Source organism: Apus apus, chromosome 4, assembly GCF_020740795.1.
Source record: "Apus apus isolate bApuApu2 chromosome 4, bApuApu2.pri.cur, whole genome shotgun sequence".
Lineage (NCBI taxonomy): Eukaryota > Metazoa > Chordata > Aves > Apodiformes > Apodidae > Apus > Apus apus.
The window spans coordinates 69,041,335-69,058,285 of NC_067285.1; the positions used below are offsets into that span (position 1 = coordinate 69,041,335).

Sequence of the window (16,951 nt, forward strand, 5' to 3'; positions counted from 1 at the left end):
CGAGAGGTATGGACCCGTGTAGTATGCACTGACATAGCGTTGCCATCCTTCCAGGGGGAAAAAGCTTTGAGCAGTCAAAGCTTTAAATACCAGTCCTGGAGTTCTGTACATTTACTCAAAAGTACCCTTATTTTGAAAGTATTTTGTGTAAGCATTGTGTGGGTTTTTTCCTTTCTTTAACGTGGTTGTCACTCCTGCTGAAGAGATGTGACCAGGTTACTCAGTAGTCCTTCAGAGTGAGCATTTGTGTCGTTTCGCTTGGACTGCTCTACAAAAGGAGGCTCATTGTCTGGTGCTGCAGCAGTCGTATCTCACCTCTGCAGTTGTATCACCAGTTTGTGTTTGAAGTCCGAATTGACATGTTGGTGTTGCCATACAGCCACGGCCAGCTTCATCCTCTGATGCATTTCTAATTTTTATTTCAAAAGACCTTTTTTTTTGTAGTATCTGACGTTTCTGAAATTTGAAAACAGAAGACGGATGGCAGCCTTTCAGCAGAAGAAAGTAACGGGAAGCGGCGGAAAATCCTCCGGGGAGGGCGGGCTGCAAGTGCCCCTTTCATCTCCCCCCCATACTTCGGTCTTACCTGTTGAATTTTATTGGTTTTTTTGGTTCATTTTAAGAGCGGGGGGGGGGAAAGGTTGGTTAACATATTCACTCGCCGCGCCTGCTGTCAGGCGCTGCTGGGGGAGAGGCGGCTGGGACGGGGTGAGAGGGTGGGACGACGGGGTGAGGGCCCGGGGGCGGCGCGGAGGCTGCTCGGTGCGGGTGAGGGCCCGGCGGCCGCTCGGTGCGGAGGCCGCTCGGTGCGGGTGAGGGCCCGGCGGCCGCTCGGTGCGGTGCCGGAAGGGCGGGGGGCGGGCCGGGCGCTGGCGACGTGGCGGCCCGGGCGTGCGGCTCTTCCGGCTCCGGGGCAGCCGCCGCCGCGTTTCCCGTCCCGGCCCCGGGATGGCGGCGGCGGGCGGCGCGGCGGCGGCGCTGTGGAGCGAGGTGAACCGCTGCGGCCAGAGCGGAGACTTCGCCCGAGCGCTCAAGGCCGTGAACAAGAGTGAGTGACCCGGGCGCGCCGCCTGCCCCTGCCCGGCCGCGGGAGGGAGAGGGGCAGGGAGGGGGGCAGGGCCTTTCCCGGCCTCCGTGCGCCCCGGCCCCGCGTCGCTCCCGCCGCCGCCCGGGCGGGCTGGGCCTTTCGGAGCGGCGGGGCGAGGCGGCGGGGTCACGGCTGCGGCGGGGAGCTGCAGCTCCCACCTGCTGGCTTCGTGCCGGCAGCCGCGCCGCGGGCCGGGGCTCCCCGGGGCTGGAGCCGAGGGGCCCGGGGCCTGGCCCCGCTCCCCGCTCCCCGCCGGGCTGTGCTGCGCCTGCTGCTTCGGGCGGCCTTGCTGGGGCCGAGGCTGCAGAGGCACTCGTGGGTTCTCCCTCAGTTCGATGGCGGGAGGAGGGAAGGAAGGGGGCCTTTCCCGCTGGGGCTGGAGCGGCGTGCGTCTGCACCGGCTGCCCTGGGAGAGACTTGCCCGGCAGTGAGTCCAGCCCGGGGTGTGTGCTTCTCAGGGCCCGGCATCCAAAACGGGTTTGCAGCACAAGGCGCGTGATGGCTCCGACTTGTAGGGAGCGGGGACTCATCCCCTGCCCCGCCAGATCCGAGAGCTGGGATCACGTGAAAAAAATCCAGTACCAAAACTAGTGTCGCTGTCCTAGTTCTCCCTCACTGGCTTCCGCTGACGGAAAGTATTAGCATGTGAAGCGACCTCCTGTCTAGAGCCATTCCGTTCTAGACCAGGTGCTTTTCTTCCTGCACACGCTTTACGTGGCACTCGGGTTTTGGCACTGTGTTCTCTGCCTGGAAGTGAAGTGCCAGTGAAAGGTTTGTCCAGGTGCAACTCCTTTGGTGCAGCTCTGTTCCAGGCACACCGACCACTTTGGGTAAGTTCAGGATTTATACTGGATTCTTTTAACCTGACAGGATTTGTTTAGTGAGCTGAGCCAAAGCAAGCAGAGTCAGGACTCTTAGATTAACATGACTACTCTCTATGACGGCTTTTTGCAAATGCAACAAGGTATGGCTTCTACAGAGCCTTAATGTGTCTGATAATGAGTTAGGTCATTGTGTTGGAAATGGTTTCTCCTCCAGTACTGCAGATCAGCAAAGATGATGTGACTGCGCTTCAGTGCAAAGTAGTGTGTCTTATCCAGAACGGGAATTTCAAGGAAGCCCTCAGCGTCATCAACACCCACACTAAAGTGTTAACCAAGTGAGTTGTTTCTTGCTGTACTCTACAAAATATAAGACCACAATTCCTTGAAAAGTGATTTGGACAAGTTTGAGACAGTCTAACATATTGCTGTTACTTTTGAAAAGATTGTCCCTGATCTAGTTTTCAGCCATCTTCATGAGCTGATTTCGCTTGCTGACATGTTTGAGCACCATAGCTGATACAAGGGAAGAGGACAGGTTTAATGGGAAGTGAAGAGAGAAGGGAGAAGCCCTTGCCAGTGGCAGGGAGCTGTTTGCTTTGCTTGGCTGTCTCATCATACTGCTCCTTGGGGTCCTTTTCTTTGCAAGCCTGAAGGTACTGCTTCAGCTTTTGTGGTGGTGCAAGCTCTTTGTGCACATTCTCAAAACCAGGACCTTAGAGACAGCTTGTGTTTGAGAACAAGTCAAGCTTCCCGTTTGTATAATTAAGCAGACTCTATAAAGATGCTCTTTGTGCGATGACGAGGATAAAAAAATGTTACTCAAGAGTTGCCTGGCAGCAAAATTCTTGTATTTCAGGTGCTGCTCTTGTAAGGCAACTTCCCAGATGAGAGTTTTGTAGTATCAGAGTGATGAAACGTGTCCTCGTTTATGCTCATATCTTAAAAAAAATTAACCTTATCCACAAATTCCTTTTTCTTTCTGCGATACAAGGGATGTAATTTAAGGCTTTTAGCTTGTTTTTTTAGGATGTGGCGAGAAGGAAGTGTAATTTGTCTAAATGCAACTGGCTTCAGAGTTGTCCCAATAATTTCTTAATCTTGGCTTTACTTCATGTCTGTCTCTATCCTGCCAAGCAGGGAAAGTGGTGGTTCTTGCTCTGCCTTGAAGTTGTCCTGCCCTGCACTGAGGCTGGCTCACTGCTTTACTTTAATTCTTAATGCCAGTTTTCAGGCTCCCTTAATAATCAGCTAGACTGTGATAATCTTAAATAGGCAAAGAAATAGCTGGTAGCCAGTGGTACCAGTGATGAACTGAGGGAATTATGGATTAATTTTTCTTTGGCTTAACTGGTAACTCAGGGGGTGGGTGGAACATAGCATTCAAGGCTCTGCTTCTTTGATAATGCTTCCCTGCTGCTGCGAGCTTGCTTTGAAGCCAGTTTTGTGTTAACATTAGCAAACCCTTTTGTTTCAGTTCTGCTGTACTGGTATTTCAAAATAGGTTAATGTTAATGTTGGCTTAGGATAAGATTATAAGAGGGTCTATTTTATACCATTTCCTTTCTCTCTCTCTCTCTGTGAGTCTATTGTCTTGGAAAGCTTGCGGTAACAATCTTCTGGTGTGGTGATATGTCTTCTCCTTAAGAAGGAGTCCCATAATGAATTTTTGTGTTTTTTTAGCTTTAAGGATTTGATTTGCATAATCAGGAGGAGGCAGGAAGGGGAATTTGAAATGCCATGTGTCTGGAAACAATAAAAAAACCCGAACATCTTCCTTTACCTCTTTCCCTGTTGAACAGAAAGTAGGATTAAGATATTTTCAGCGCTCAGCAGATACATAATTCATTAATCTGGGATCATGTGCTCACCTCTGGTGTTTTGGCTCTTTGGGAATGTAGCAGTCCGTGACTTAATTAGGGCTGCTTAAACAAGTGTGTTCAGGTGGGTGAATGCTGTTGAGTGAAGACTACGCCAGTTCCCAGCCTTTTTTTCTTGTCCTTGCAGTGACGTTATTGCCTTTGAGAAGGCCTACTGTGAATACAGGTTGAATCGTATTGAAAGTGCTCTCAAGACCATTCAGAGTGCCAGTCAGCAGACAGACAAACTGAAGGAGCTTTACGGACAAGTGGTAATTACAAGCTTTTCTTTGGGAGTTTCATATGCTGGGATGCCTGTTCACTCCTCTTATGTGGGGCACATATGGGGACAAAATTTCCTTCTCTGCCTTGAAGGTAAGGAGAAGTACAGTTTCCAACTGCTCCCACTTCTGTGGAGCTTCAGTCACCTGTTGCTGGAGACAATAGTCATCTTACTGCCGCTGAACCAAAGCAACACATTTGGGACTTCCTTTCCCTTCTTGCATCTGGCCTGATAATAGCCAGCTGGCTGAAGAGATAGATGATGCAAGAGAAATGATGACACTTTTTGGTGGTTGAGCCATGTGCTTGCTTTAGATACCTGTCCAGGAATGGTTGGCGGGACCTGATATCTCAGGTGTTAGAAGTGAAGCAGAAAAGAAGTTGCGTTTCTTCTCTGATTTCTCCTGGGTTGATCAGAACAGTTTTGTGAAGAATTGGCTGTCTTCCCTCAGCTGCACAAAAGACCTTTCATTAATCTCTCATAGAGAGGTGATCTAATCTGGAAAAAGGCTGTTTAAAGACAAAACCGTGTAAACTGCTGCTTGTAAAGAAGCTGTTTTAGGATTGAGAACTGTCATTTGTGTGCAAGTATTGGTTGGCATTGCTTGAGTCCTTGTAAATGTCATCTATAGAGTTTGCCCTTAAAGGTAGATGCAAATGTTACTAATGTTCAGCTTAAAACATTTGATGCTCTGCTGCTGCCAGTCCATGGGGAGGGAGGAAAAAGACTGTAGTTATTAGCAAACACAGGGAAATACTATTCTGAAGGCTAATCTCTTCTCTTTCTCAGTTGTACAGGTTGGAGCGTTATGACGATTGTCTGGCTGCGTACAGGGATCTCATCCGCAACTCCCAGGATGAGTATGAGGAGGAGAGAAAAACCAACCTCTCTGCTGTTGTGGCAGCACAAAGCACATGGGAGAAGGTGATGCCGGTAAGAGAGTGTGTGTGTGCATGTAAGAGTGAGAGTCAAGGAGTAAAGGATATGGAATCTTTTTAACAGGACAGAAATGTGTTCTTGTCTCTTAATGACTTCTGAGCGTATTGAAGATCACCTTGTGGTTTCACTCGTATGGAGGAATAAACAGTGCTGTTATACTTCATGAGTTATACTTCTTCATCTTTGATCTCTGGGAGTCTTGTATTAGTAGATGTCATAGCAGAGCAGGAAGTACATCTCTTTAAGGCTGCATTAGGCAGGATGTGTGGTGACTAGCACTTTCCTCTGTCTCCTTACCTTCTTGCCCAGGGTAAAGCTAACGGCCTGGATCACCTAGTCATGCTTGGGAATATCTTTGTTAATGAGCAGTGCAAATAGTAATGTCCTCATTTTTTTCATAAATCGTTGTCATTTGATGTATGCACAGCATGCTCAGCTTTTTGTTCAGTGCTATGGATCAACTTCCTCATTCACTAGAGCAGTGGTTTTTACCTGCCCTCTTTCCACAGCCTCAGTAGTCTCTAGGTTCAAGCTGGAGTTTCATTGTTGCCTTGTTGATTGCCTCTGTCTTGCTTGTGCAGTGTGAGGAAAGGTCCTTTGCACTGAGACTTACTTGCCAGCTGTGTGCCTGTTGAGGTTTAACTCCAGAGGCTACTGAGCACCACACAGCTGTTCCCTCACTTTCTCCTCAATGGGATGGGGGAGAGAATCAGAAAAAAAAAAAGTTAAAACTTGTGAGTTGAGATAAAGACAGTGTAACAGGACAGAAAATGAAAATTATAATGATAAATAATATACAAAACATGTGATGTATAGCACAATTGCTCACCACCTGCTGACCAGTGCCCAGCTATTTCCCAAGCTGCTGCACCCTCCAGCCAGCTCCCCCCAGTTTATATTCTGAGCATGATGTCATATGGTACGGGATGTCCCTTTGGCCAGTTTGGATCAGCTGTCCTGGCTGTGCCCCCTCCCAGCTTCTCGCTAGCAGGGCATGAGAAGCTGGGGAGTACTTGACTAGTATAAAAGCATTACTTAGCAACAACTAAAACATTAGTGTGTTATCAACATTGTTCTCCTACTAAATACAAAACATAGCACTATATTAGCTACTGGGAAGAAGATTATCTGTATTCCAGCTGAAACCAGGACAGTGCCCTTCTAAAATTGCCCATAAATTTATTTAGCAAGGAATGGTTTCAATGTACACGAGAAATATAGTTTGTGTGGTTGCCTGTCAAACCTGTATTGATCAGTTATTTATGTAGTGTTGCATTTGCTTTTCATACTAGGAGGATTTGGGCCTTCGAGAAGCTACCTATGAGCTGTGTTATAACAGTGCATGTGCATTGATTGGGCAAGGAAAGCTGAATGAAGCAATGAAAAAACTACAGAAAGCAGAAGGTAAAAACATGGTGAGGTGAGAGGGAAGAAGCTTTGTGTAATAGGAGTAGTCACTTGCTCCCTATAGACACACTTAATCAGAGAGAAAGAAGTTTTGAGAATTTTAAAATTGACCAGCGGCAGAATTTGTTATAAGTTTCCAGATGTTTTCTGAGAGGACTGGTGTTTCTGTGGAAATGTTCCTCTGCAGCTCTTTCCCAGAACCATGTGGCATGTACCATCTCCTGGCTCTCTTGTAGCCCTATGAGTGGTGTTCGGTGCCTTTGAGCAGTTTTTTGAAGTAGGATATAGACATGAGTGTAAACTCTTACTCATAAGCATGAGGTGTTTCATCTGCTCTTACTCCTTTTAGTATATGTATCTGTATAGACATATACTATAAAAATAGAAATATTTAATGGTCTGAATTAGGTATGAAATCAGTATAAGTCAATAAAAATGTGCTTTTTTTGCTAAAACATTTTTTTCTGTGGGTTAGAAGGGTGATTTTGTGCGTCTTTAAAAAACAAAAAAAGACTGGGTGGCAGAATTAAGAAGAATTAGCTTCTTTCTGATCTCATTGCTCTTGCAGATAAATAGGCCAGTTCTGTCCTGATTTTGATGATAGAATAGCAGCTCTCGTATAATTGATATATTAAGGATGTGTAATTTGAGCCTATATGCTGTGCTAAATAGTCCTTTGGAAAGCAAAGCAAGTGATGTTCCAGAGGTATATGAGGAAGTCAATAAGTGACTGTTTTGTGTACTGAAAACTGATAGAATTGCTGCCCCATAAAGGGTGGTGTAATCTGAATCTTGCAAGCTTGCAGCACTTAAAATATCTCCCAAGATGGTGAGCAGTTGCAGCCAAGTGATCTATGGAAAAGATCAGGAGCTAGGTTTAAGAAAATCTGTGCAGGAGAGAAAATGAGTGTGTAACTCTACTCAGAACGCAGTGCTGGGAGGGACAGTATCTGCTGTGCATTTGATACTGCGTCTGTCTTATCTAGTTTTCTTCCTCATGCTCAGTCCCTGCTGTGCCCTTGCAATGCTGCAGAAGTTTCAGGGAGACATGAAAAAAGTCTATGTTTTCCCATGCTTTTAGACTAATTTTTTCCTCCTGAAGCCTTCTAAATTGTTCTTTGATTTGTTTTTTCTTTCTAGAGCTGTGCCGCCAGTCGCTGTCAGAAGACTCTGTAAGTTCTTGATGTTGTTCTGGAAAGTGTTCTGGGTGCGGTTATGAAGGGTACTGCAGGTAGCCAGATGATAGCCAAAGCTGCTGTGCAGGATTACCCAGCAAGACTTGCCACTGCTGCTAGTACCCACTTGTGAGGCTGGGGCAGCAACCGTGGCTGTTGCAGAGACTGCAGGCTGTTTGCTGCTGTGCTCCTTGCACAGCTGCCTGTGCAGGTGCTGGCAAGATGGGTATGGGTTGTTTGAAGCCTCCCTCTGACCCGTCCCCTGCTATGGAGTGGGTGATGGGAAATACTTGAAATTTGTCATCACTGCCGTTGGTTCAAGCAGAGGGGCAGATGAAGCACACAAGTTGAGGGTATATTCAGATTCTTGCAGAAGCAGGCAAAGCTTTCTTTGCTCCTGGTTTGACCCAAATATGCTTGTATTCGTGCTGTGGCTACAACCTTCATCTCTAGTAGCTGGGATGCTTTGCTGCTTATACTGCCCAAGAGAGCTTGTAGACATTTGCCAGCAGAATGCTGAAGCCAGGGGAAAAGAGGCAAGATGGCAGCTTTTTTCTTTTTGCCTTGATTTTCTTTCAGGATGTGACAGAGGAAGACATTGAGGCTGAACTGGCCATTATTCACGGTCAGATGGCTTATATCATGCAACTGCAGGGTCGTACAGAAGATGCTCTACAGCTCTACAATCAAATAATCAAGTTGAAGTAAGGACTTTTCTAAAACAAATGCTTGTTACTCCATAGGTAGACAGAAGAGAGTCTGCTGTTTTATAACAATGTGCTTTCTGCTTTTCTTATCTGCAGGCCAACAGATGTGGGACTGCTTGCTGTCATTGCAAATAACATCATCACAATTAACAAGGTATAGAATTACCTTGCTCCTTTCAATGTGGTTATACTCTGTTGGCTTCTCCACTTCTGTGGAGAGAAGGAAGAGAACTAGGAAAGACTTTCCTAGACAGTTAAATTGCAGATCCAGAGGCCTTTTCATCTTCTTCAAGTAATGTAGTGAAATCTTCTCATGATGTGTGATTTCCCCAGGACCAAAATGTCTTTGACTCAAAGAAAAAGGTGAAGCTGACCAATGCAGAAGGCGTTGAGCATAAACTCTCCAAGAAACAGCTCCAGGCAATTGAATTCAACAAAGCTTTGCTGGCAATGTACACTAACCAGGTAGGGGAAATTGATCTGCAGTAAGTAGCCACAGATTTACTCCACAGGAGTTTGACTAGGCAAAAAACAGATATGCAGCTGTTCTGTGCTAGGAAGTTTGACCACTTGGTTTAGGCACGTAAGTGAGGAGAAAAAAAACAACCCAGCTATTCTTAAAAGAACAGCCAGCCAGTTGTGTAGGGACTTGAGCTGTAGGGAGGACAGTGTGGAGATTACTAGAAGACCAAAGGGATGTGAGGGTTTCTTAGGTGCATCTGAAGTGCTATTAAAGAGGACTTGATCTTGGTTCTGTGTACCCATTTCAGGGAAGCCATCAGTAGCTTCTCTTCTTAGATAGAACTGGTATGTTAGCCCTGCATTAAGTGCTTGCAGCAGAGGCTGAGAAAAGTGTATTCTCTCTTCCCACTCCTCAGGCAGATCAGTGCCGCAAGCTGTCAGCAGGCCTGCAGTCACAGAGTCCTGAGCACCTCCTCCCTGTGCTTATCCAGGCAGCCCAGCTGTGTCGTGAGAAGCAGCACGCAAAGGCTGTAGGGCTTCTGCAGGTAGGTTAAGAGAAAATACTTATTTGGCTAAGCTCCATTTAAACTTGTGCTTTATGTTCTTATGTGCTGTTCCCCTTAGTTTGTCTTGTCTGGTTTAAATTTCCAAGGGTATCTGACTGTGTTTATTTTGGTTTGGTTTAACGCTGCTGGAAAGTATTTTACACCCAACTGAACAATGTTGCTTTTAAAGGGAAATAGTTCTCTTGCACCTCTGATTTTTATGCTTAGAAGTTGCATTAGGCTTCTGGAGTAAGCAGTGGGGTTCTGCTTGCAAGCAGTTTGCAACATCCTCCTTTTTGGATGGAGTGAGTGACCTGGAATGGAAATCTAAGAGGGCAATGGGCCCACCGGCACACTTTGGAGCCCTCTTCTGCTGTGTGCTGAAGCCTGCCTGTGCTGGAAAAGCTTCCTTTGGCTCTTGCCAGCTTGCTGTAACTGAGCATGAGATATGATTCACCAAGAGCAGCAGCCTTGTGCCCACACACATGTCGAATTGTTCTTTCCTCTGACTCTCAGGACTTTGCAGACCAGCACCCTGCCAATGCAGCTGAAATCAAGCTGACGATGGCCCAGCTGAAAATCGCTCAAGGTATCCAGTGTCCTCCTTTGATGGGAAGTGTCTGCAGATGATAATGGTACAAGGGGTGAGAAAAACAAGGATTTAGGGCAATCTTTGCTGCACTCACTGTTGTAACAGGGGTGTAGGGGAGAGTTGCTTTCAGTCAGGTATTCTATATGTATGGCTATGGCATGATAATGCTCATAACTTAATGTCTGGATATTCAGGCTCCAAAGATCCCTGACAGAGATGCCCACAGTCTTTGTTAATAATAAGGCTGAATCTGTTCTGGGGCAGGAGGGTTCTGGGAGCAGTGTAGGGCTCTCTGGTGGTACCTTTCCTTTATACAGTTGGGCTGCACAGTTACTCCTGGAATAGAAGACCCTACTTGCAAAAGCTTGGTCATGAACCCTTGCAGGATATGGCAAAGGCAGAAAACTCCTTTGTGTGGAGGCCTGTCCTTTATTCCTTGAAATGGGGGAGATGTTTAGAGAAGGGGATTGTTATGTCCGCATTGTTTACCTTTGGCTGGAAGTTCACTTGCAGGGTGAAGTGTTACCATGCAGCTCAGAGCATGTTCCTTCCTGTCTTTCTTCTAGGCAGTGTCACAAAAGCCTGCATGATCCTGAGGAGCATAGAAGAACTGCAGCACAAGCCTGGTATGGTAAGCAAAACTCAGTTTGAACTGTGTGAGGTTTTTCCCTTGTAGCACAGCTTTGTACTGCCTGGTTCGTGTTGCCTCTTTCCTGTGGCTTTCAGTCACTTGAGTATCTGCAGGGAATCTGAGCCCATCTTCCATGTCTTGGACAAAGGTGGGATTATAAATTGCATCAAGTGGCCTGAATTTAGCCACAGAAGTACTCTGCCTGTCAGCAGAGGAGATGCTCTCTGCCTATGTTCCTGCTCTCTTGTAATCCCCCAGACCTGTGTGTTGCCTGGATTTACTTGCATAACATAACAGTAGCAGCTGCTTCCCTGGTATGTGCTGCTGGGAAGTTTTGAAGCAGCTTTCAGAGAAGCATTAGGGAGAGAGCGCCATATGTTCCATCCCTACAGTGTCACCCTGGTCTGCATGCATGTCCACGTCTGGTATTCAGAAGAGCTTGATGACCTTGAAAATGCTCAAGTGTATAGTGTAAGCGTCTTGAGTAGAGGCTGACAGTTATGGGTCTGTTCCAGTTGAAAGTCTGATCAAAGTGATTTCTGGAGGCAGCCAGCAATACCAGCTCCTTGCCCTGGGTTGCCTCTGGTTGTGACTGGGGTAGAGACAAGTATTGTGTGTTCTGTGCTGATTTGTTTTTTCATGGCTCTTGGGGTAGAGAATGGGGAGGAAAAAAAGGGTTTCTAATGAAACTGTCCAGTGTCAAGCAAAGAAAGTGCCAAGACAAGAAAATTCTTTCTGTAAATGCAGTCTTAAGCTTGTACCATAGGAGAAAAATTGTTGGGGACATTTCTTTGGGAGAGACCTGGGTAGGCAGGTCTCGCCTGGGTATCCTGCCTATTACCACAGCTCCATTTTAGGGACAGAGCAGAAAGCTTATGTTATGTTTTAGTTACTTCTGTAGTTTAACTGCTGACTCTGGCTTATAGACAGCTTGTGTGAGGATCTATTATAAGTTGCTGTTGAATTTTTGCAGGTGTCTGCACTGGTGACAATGTACAGTCATGAAGAGGACATTGACAGTGCAATCGAGGTCTTCACACAGGCTATCCAGTGGTATCAGCAATTCCAGGCAAGTCAAAACAGAGGAGCTAATGTGCAAGGTCTAATGCAGACAGATGCCTGTCTTTTCTAGCTAGTCCAACTTTTCCTGTTGATGCACAGTCCCAGCAGCTCATCCATTTGGGGTTTGGGAACCTGTGAGCTCCTGTTTTGTGGCTGTTCATTTTATCACTGTTCCGTTATTTCAGACGTGTCACAAACAGGCAACAGCAGCTCCCTTCAGTTGGTAGGGTGAGGGCAGTGGGAGCCCAAATGCAGCAATTCAGCCTTCTCCCTGATAAGAAAACATTGTGGAGCAGCAAGCTGCTTTGTCCCAGCCGTTCTGCCTCTCATCTTAGAGTGCAAAGGTGGTCTGCTTCTGTATCACAGGGTGTTAACTCAGGTCTTGGGTATTAAAGCCAGATAGAGTTGGGCTCTCTGCTGTGATAATGAGGAACTAACTGTGGCTGCTGTGTCTTTCAGCCAAAGTCTCCTGTCCATTTGTTGCTGATAAGGGAAGCTGCCAACTTCAAACTTAAGCATGGCAGGAAGAAAGAAGCAATCAGTGACTTGGAGGAGCTCTGGAAGTGAGTTGGGTGGTTGCTGAGCAGGTCTCTCCCCAGAGACCTCTGTAAGCTGTCTGGTGCCCCACAGTGTCACAATGTTGGTTGGCTGGTGGCTGTTGTGTAGATTTGTTTTTTCACAGGGACTCTAATGCAAAGCTATATATTGTAAGGAGGGGAGATGGTTCATTTGATCTATAGCTGATGTTCACTTGAAAACCCGATTGATTTATCCTAGAGGCCTCTTGTGTGTAGTGAAGATTCCTTTGGGGACTGGGATGCATAATTTTTTCTAGGTCTGCATAAACTATGGATGTCTAGGTTTTAGTTTTTATTATGCATTTGATGGGATTTTGCGGGGGGGGGACTGTTAACTTGCCTTTGCTACTAGGTCCTGAGGGATTTTTTTCTTTCATTGCCTGCTTCACGGTACTGTGGGAGATGTCTGCACAGCTCCTCTTGTCCACACCAGTGACATTTGGAAAGGTGCTCTGGAGGAGACCACAGACTGACTGCCTGTCCACACAGTTAGCAGCTATGCTGCCACAGCAAGCACTGCATCTGTGCCTTGAGTACTGTACCTTGGTCTGTACCTTGGTAACTTGGTCCTTTTTTTTTCCCCTACAAAGGCAAAACCCAAAAGATGTGCACACTCTGGCACAGCTCATCTCTGCCTACTCCTTGGTGGACCCTGAAAAAGCTAAAGTGTATCCTTTTGGTGGTGGTATCGAAGCAAAGAAAGATGTTTAGGCATTGATCCCTTGGGTTTCAGCTGTGTGGTGAATTCAGACCCACTCTCAACTGAGGAAAGGAACATACCCAAAACTGCTACATATCCAGGTCAGGTTGTCTGGAGCTATGTTACTTCCCTAATTGGTTTGATTATAGCAGAATCCCAGGACCCTTTTGTCTTTGGCATTCTTCTCTCTGAGAATTGATAACTTAAGACAAGGTGGAACCAAAAATAGGAGCTCTGTCATCTTTTCTGTTGGAATCTTGAACCTGTGGTAGTAATACAGGATTGTGCCCCATAAAACCTGGCTAAGCTCTCACTGTCCTAAAATGACAGGGTCACATACTGCTTTTGCCACCCTGACCAGCTTTCAGAGGAAGTTGCTGCTTTTGTCCCCATATCAAAGAAGGGGAAAAATGAGGCAGATGGCGATCAAGCAGCTCATCTCAGCTTATTTAGGAAGCTGGTGAGAGAGCTGGTACTAGTCACATAGGCTTGTCTGGTGTCTGCAGTGCCAACAGGCCAGATTGGTTCAAGCTCAAGTTGCCTATTGCTTTCTGGACAAACCTGGATGTTTATCATTTTGCTTGCTGGTTTGCATTCCTGAACTCTTCCCTTGCAGTCTTAGCAAACACTTGCCTTCCTCGGACACCATGTCGCTGAAAGTAGATGTTGATGCACTGGAGAACTCCCATGGAGCAACCTATGTTCGGAAGAAAGCTGGGAAGCTGACAGGAGACAACCAGCCAAAGGAGCAAGGGTAAAGTGGGCTGCTGTAGCTCTAGTGCAGTCGTTCTTTGGGGTGGCACAAGAACCACACCTGGTGTGGTAGAGACATTGCTGTAGAAGGCAGGCTGGTGGAAAGGGAGCCTGTTCATAAACTGCAAGAAACTTCAAGCAGACCCAAGTTTTAAGAGAGATGGGAATGGTTTAGCTTTTTCTAGAGCAAATTTTTAGTTGACCTGTGTGCTGTGTCTCAGTGGCTGTTTCCCTTCTTGCTTTTCAGACAAGGAGAAGTGAAAAAGAAGAAGAAAAAAAAGAAGGGTAAGTTGCATTTCCTAGCTATTGACCTGGCACAGCTGCAGCGAGCTCACCAGATTGTTTATTCAAATATCCAGCCTTAAGCTCCCCAGGAGCTGGAACTCTTTGCTGGGACTGGGTCTCTGTGAACCGAGATCTTCATGATAGCTTGTTGGGATGGGGCATTTTTTCATGGAACTGAGGGTAATATCCTGGTAGGATTATGTGGATTGCTGGGCTTTTGTTGCTTCCTGGCTACTGACATCCCATGTGTATCCCTTGGTGATGCCTCTAATGTCCCTGCACTGGATATTCTGCAGGAAAGCTGCCTAAGAACTATGACCCCAAAGTGACTCCCGACCCTGAGCGGTGGCTTCCAATGCGAGAGCGTTCCTACTATCGTGGACGGAAGAAGGGGAAGAAGAAGGATCAGGTTGGCAAGGGCACTCAGGGTTCAACCACAGCTGGCTCCTCTGAACTGTAAGTACCCATTTTGCAGGGCTTGCAGTCTCTTGGGTGACTGGGGAGACTGGGTTTGTACTAGTCTTCTCTGACTCTGTCACCATGCCAGCCATGGGTAGCAGAAGTTAAACTGTACTTTGGCGCTTGCACGTTCTACCACCTGCTCTTCCTAAAGATCACTATAGTCTTTCATTGTGTTTTTCTTAGGTTTGATGGTGAGATGGATTTTGTATGCTTTCTCGTGAGCTATTTGTTTTCAAGTCTTTTGGTGGCTGGAGAACCATTAGCCATTATTTGGGAAAATGCTGTGCGTCATTCTAAGTTGAAACTGATTATTTGAGCTGGAATCGGGATGTACCATTGTGTGTGAGGCCTGGCAGAAAGATGGTGACTTGCTAACATCTGAGAGAGAGAAATGCTGCTAAAATAGCAGCGATGCAGGGAATTGCCAGTGCTGTCTGATAGTTTCTTTCAACACAGCTATCTCAAAACAGAAGCATGAAAACCTTTTGTGAGAAACGTTTTGGGAGAAAGGATGTTGGGTTTGCAGTGTGTAAGCATGGGGGCCTGGAAGGCTTCTCATGTTGCATGAGCTGCTACATGTCTTCAAAAGTTAGCCTTGCTTTTGTTATTGGAGACTTATGCTGTCTAGTAAACATCTGTTAGAAGGTGGTTGCCTGCCCTTTGAGACATGTTCCATTATCCTTTAGCCCTTGTGTATATGTTGAAGCTTCTTTAAGATCTCCTCGCGTGACTGTGCTCCCACACATGATGTTATCTGATGCTCTCTTATGGGGCAGCTGCTCTTTTTCGCTGTCAGTTTCCTGCAGCTTTGCCACATCTTACAGGTAGTGGTGACCCCACACGGTGTCTCTTTCTGTCATCTTTTGCAGGGATGCTAGTAAGACTGCCAGCAGCCCACCTACCTCCCCTCGGCCCGGCAGTGCTGCAGCTGTATCAGCCACAAGTAACGTCATCCCTCCCAGGCACCAAAAACCTGCCGGCGCCCCAGCCACCAAGAAGAAGCAGCAGCAGAAGAAGAAGAAGGGGGCTAAAGGAGGGTGGTAAAAAGCAGGATGTGTAACCTCCCTCCTTCAACAGGTGATGCTGGTTGCAGAATAAAGGTCAGAAGCAAGTGCTGGTGAAAGACTCATGCTTGTCAGGATCTCTGTCCTGCCTGTAGGTGGTCTGGAGGGAGATGTGCTGGTACAGGCACCCGGTTATGTCTGCTCACCAAGTTGCCTTCCTGACACTTGCCCCCGCCATGACTCAAGAGTGTTGCCATCAAACTCAGATGCAGCCACTAAGAAATCTGTCAGCATTGCCAAATGTTTAAAAGATGTGGAATAATCAAGAATTTCTTGATACATGGTTTTATGCTCCTGCATATGTTAAGGCCTTTAACAGGTTTGTCTGACAGCATCTCTATGTATGATGCAAGTACTGTCTTCTGTGTCTCATCCCAGTCAGTTGTTGACCCCTGTTGTGGTTTAGTCCCAGCCAGCACCTAAGTCCCAAACAGCTGCTTGCTCTCTCACCCCCAGTGGGATGGGGGAGAGAATTGGAAGGGGAAAAAAAAGTGAGAAACCCATGGGTAAAAGACAGATATAAAGACAGTTGAAGAGGTAAAGCAAAAGCTACTTGCCCAAGCAAAGCAAAAAAAGGAATTCCTTCACTGCTTTCCATTGCAGGCAGGTGTTCAGCCATCCTTAGGAGAGCAGAGCTCCATCACATGTAGTGGGTACTTGGGATGACAAACTATCACTCCAAATGTCCCCCCTTTCCTCCTTCTCCCAGCTTTATATGTGAGCATTATGTTGTGTGGTCAGGGATATCCCTCTGACCAGCTGGTGTCAGCTGTCTTGGCTGTGTCCCCTCCCAGCTTCTTGTGCACCCCCAGCCTATGCTCTGGTGCAGTGGTGTGAGAAGTAGAGAAGTGACTAAACACTGTTCAGGAATAACAAAAACATCTCTGCATTATTAACACTCTGTTCAGCACAAATCTAAAACACACCCCCATACCAGCTACTATGAGGAAAATAACTCTATCCCAGCCAAAACCAGCACACCACCAAACAGCACAGGCACGAAGGATCTTGGAAAACAACATATGGGCTAGATTATCTGGAACTAGATAATCTGAACGGGGAGAACAAAGCTCTTGGGAGGAAGCATGATGAAGTGTGTGGGAGCTGACTCGGTGTCCCCTTTTCTAGTGGCCTTGGCAAGACAAGTGAGGTAGAAGAAAGTGTCTGGTTCTAGCACCCACAAGCATCTCTTAACTTCTGGTTTGAATATGGCAAAAACATTTTTCCACACATGAACTTTCAGTGGGTAGAAACAGCACCTCAGGGGGAGTTGTCAGATGCCAATCCAAAAGGCAAAGGCTGCTGTCTCTGAATAGGTTTAAAGTAAAGGCCTGAAGAGGTGGGGAGCAAGGGAATTATTAGTGTGGTTTAAAGCCCCCGCACTCCCCCTGAGTCCCCATGGAGTAAAATTCCAAGTCAAATCCATTACCTTGACTGCACGCCAGGAGCATCTGGAAGGGGGCTGGATGTTTGCTGTGCTCTGAGAACAACAAGATAGAGATACCAGCGTTATGAGTGGCTGGCAGGCACTTGCTCTCA

General features: G+C 46.7%; 1 protein-coding gene across 1 annotated transcript; it reads left to right on the forward strand.

Annotated features, from left to right (window-relative positions):
• Positions 1–898: 898 nt before the first annotated feature.
• SRP72 (signal recognition particle 72) lies at positions 899–15,459 on the forward strand. The gene is made up of 19 exons (XM_051618233.1): positions 899–1,048; positions 2,126–2,246; positions 3,916–4,039; positions 4,840–4,983; positions 6,282–6,393; positions 7,537–7,568; positions 8,151–8,275; positions 8,375–8,432; positions 8,612–8,743; positions 9,157–9,285; positions 9,802–9,874; positions 10,444–10,508; positions 11,482–11,577; positions 12,030–12,133; positions 12,739–12,816; positions 13,465–13,602; positions 13,849–13,886; positions 14,183–14,342; positions 15,218–15,459. Exons 1-19 carry the CDS (start codon positions 949–951, stop codon positions 15,390–15,392), a joined length of 2,004 nt encoding a protein of 667 aa, XP_051474193.1. The 5' UTR covers positions 899–948; the 3' UTR covers positions 15,393–15,459.
• The last annotated feature ends 1,492 nt before the right edge of the window (positions 15,460–16,951 follow it).

What these genes read in the sequence shown, in the direction of transcription:
- SRP72 (XM_051618233.1), top strand. Translation starts at nt 949, where the DNA reads ATGGCGGCGGCGGGCGGCGCGGCGGCGGCGCTGTGGAGCGAGGTGAAC. An exon ending in TGCAGCACAAGCCTGGTATG is followed by an intron (nt 10,509 to 11,481) that starts GTAAGCAAAACT and finishes GAATTTTTGCAG; the next exon opens with GTGTCTGCACTGGTGACAAT. An exon ending in AACCAGCCAAAGGAGCAAGG is followed by an intron (nt 13,603 to 13,848) that starts GTAAAGTGGGCT and finishes CTTGCTTTTCAG; the next exon opens with ACAAGGAGAAGTGAAAAAGA.